Source organism: Anopheles cruzii, chromosome X (genome assembly GCF_943734635.1).
Source record: "Anopheles cruzii chromosome X, idAnoCruzAS_RS32_06, whole genome shotgun sequence".
Taxonomy (NCBI): domain Eukaryota; kingdom Metazoa; phylum Arthropoda; class Insecta; order Diptera; family Culicidae; genus Anopheles; species Anopheles cruzii.
Window position 1 is genome coordinate 7,212,297 of NC_069143.1, and position 2,738 is coordinate 7,215,034.

The following is a 2,738-nucleotide window of genomic DNA, read 5'->3' on the forward strand; positions in this document are numbered from 1 at the left end:
GGGGCCCACAAAAGAGGGAGCCGCCATCGGGAGGGTTTAGTTGTTTGATGTGCTGTGTGATTTCGCACTTGCAGTTGAGCGACAAGGACTCTACCCCCCCCCCCCCCCCCCCCCTTTCACTCGGTCCTTCCACGTCCCGTATCCCGTGCAACGGGAGTGCAAAACTGAGAGCGCCTCAGAGGGGTTGCTGTTATTTAGCTTGATTTGGGAAAACTATTTCACAGTTGCCACAACCACACTTCAACCATTCTGTGTGTTGAACACGCACCCGGTTCAGTTGGACAGGGCTGAGTCATTTCGTTAGTCATTATTGCACCCTTCCTTGATGCTGAACTTTAAACTATTATTATCAAGGATCTGCCTCGAAGGAAATGCCTTGTTAACGGGCAGCGTGTGCGCCTTCTTCTTGTTTTGCTTTATTAAAGTGTCTGTACGCTGCCGCTACGGAACGCTTGCGGTTACAGAGAGGATTTAGGATTTTGACAGCACCATTCCCGGTCACCATTTTGTAGTGGTGCCCCTTGAAGAATAGAAGAACAACAAGCAAGAGCACAACGTAACGATTTGGGTTTCGTACCAGCGTACACACGGCCGGTCAATTCCGGACCGATGGCTTTTTAACGTTCTTGTGAGCCATTGCGGGAACGTGAGCCGTTGTTTAATGCGCGCTATAGCGTTCGGAGACGAGGCCAGCAGAAGGAGGGCACGGGGTTTTGCACCCCTCAGCCCCGGGAGTTGCCGAGCTTTATCAGCCGCTATCGATACCATCGATACCCACCCACACACACACGCACGGGGCGCAGACACGGGGCGCTTATCGCACCACAACAAAGTCCTGCCACAAATCCTGCTGCCTAACCTGGGCTACGAGGAGCAGGGGCTGGAAACGAGACACGGGCGCCGGCGGGTCCGCACGGGGACGGGCACGGGGGGGCCGGCGGAAGTGGATAAGTTTCATGTTTCCGTTTTTTGTGTGTTCGCTTTTCGCTCCTTTTTTGTTTGACGCGCTCCCCCCTCCGGGTGCGACGCGCGCATAAACTATAAGCCCCGCCGCTGCCTCCCCCAACCGGCGGCTGGTCACGGGAGGGGGCTGAGGACGAATTGCATTGATTTTATCTATTTTTACTCCCCACAGCACCGCACACACACACACACAAACGCACACGCGCGCGCGCGCGCACGCATGGTGAACGAGAACACGAGGATATGCCGCGCGAAAACACGTGAAGAGAGCTCAGGAGGGCGGTGCGGTGCTGTCTCCCTCCCATCTCCCCCTCTCGCCGTCACTCGCTTTTCGGCGTTTGGGTACGGCACAATTTGATTTAATTTATGCATCGAAAAGAAAGCGGGAAGCGCACAAATTGCGGAAAGATCCCGATATCCAGGACAGGACTCGAACGCACGAACGCAACAGCGCCCGTTTGTGCTCCGCCACCGCCCGCGCTGTCGGAACGGTGACTCACACCAAACCTTCGGGCCAAATGAGATGCGCTATGCTATATGCTTTAAACTCCCCTGCAAACGTCCGAGTCGAAGAAGTACCCCGGGTGTCACTCAGCAGTGAAAATAGTTGGTGGGCTTTCCGTTCCGAGATACGATCGATTATCTGGCGCCAGCAATGAAACTCTTTGGATTCGTTATCGCTGGTTGGTCTGAAAGTACGATCGAAGCTTCCGAGACAAACCGGAACGGTCCACGCGACGGCCCTAAAAGATAGCTCAGGCTGTCATGAATTGTACGTACCTGCGACAGGTCCGGATCCTCCCGGATGCGTACCTCCACCGAGTGTGGGACCGTGCTTCCGTGCACCGGAAGCAGCCCAGGATGGCCCAGGAGCCACAGAGTCAGCAGCAGCTCGCAAAACGTGGCGATCATGGTCGGACCGGTGTTGATTATGCTGCTGTCGCTACGCTACGGAACGGATTTTGCGGACCGCGGATTAGACGTGATGTGAACGAGGCAGACAGTGGGGGGGGGGAGGGGGACCCCAACCAGACTAGTGCACCAGCAGTTTGATCAATGGTCTCGGCTTCGCTGTTGATTGGTTACGTTGCGTTGATGCGTGTGTGTGTCTGTATTGGAGGCGTTGTACTTGTATTTCTTCCCCGGGCCCGGGCTATGCCCCCTTGGAGACGTTGGAGCTAAGCAGTTTAAACGATACGATCGCACACTGATCACCATGCACCACACGGAGTCGCTGCCCGGGAAGCTGTACCGGAACCGCTCTCTCTCGCTCTAACTCTTTCTTTATTTTGAACACACCCCACTACGAAATCCGCAACGCGTTCCGCGCGAACACAACACCTCACGGTTTCTTGTTGTCTTTGATCAGTTGTTTTTTGATGGCATGTTTGTTGGTCCAGCGTTCGCATAAAACTGGGAAGACTGGACGACCGGGCTGCACCCTTTTCGACACGACGACGACGACGACGACGACGACGACAGCAAAACAACAACGATTAGCGTCTTGAAGCGACGCCGTAGCTTCCAACAGAACCAACCACAGGCTACCAGAGAGAGCAGCGGACCGTTCGTCCGAACCAAACACTTTCCAATGCGAAACTGCCGCTACTTCCTCTGCAGGCGATGGGCGATGGCCGAAGAAACACGTTACAATCGAGTTCGTCTTCTGGTGCCGTCTCGCTTGCGCCACCGCCAACCCCGCTCGGTGACTCTTCAAGTTTCGCGCGTCCGAAAGGCACGCGCATCGAGTGTACCAATCGTGCCATCCCGTTCCG

The 2,738-nt window shown here is 55.5% G+C and overlaps 1 protein-coding gene across 1 annotated transcript in view; it reads right to left on the reverse strand.

Annotated features, from left to right (window-relative positions):
• LOC128278582 (fasciclin-1) overlaps positions 1 to 1,875 on the reverse strand; it is a 9,507-nt gene extending 7,632 nt beyond the window's left edge. The window contains exon 1 of the mRNA XM_053017314.1: positions 1,744 to 1,875. Within this exon, the coding sequence (XP_052873274.1) occupies positions 1,744 to 1,875 (132 nt within the window). The remainder of the gene's footprint in view (positions 1 to 1,743) is intronic.
• Between the last annotated feature and the right edge of the window lie 863 nt (positions 1,876 to 2,738).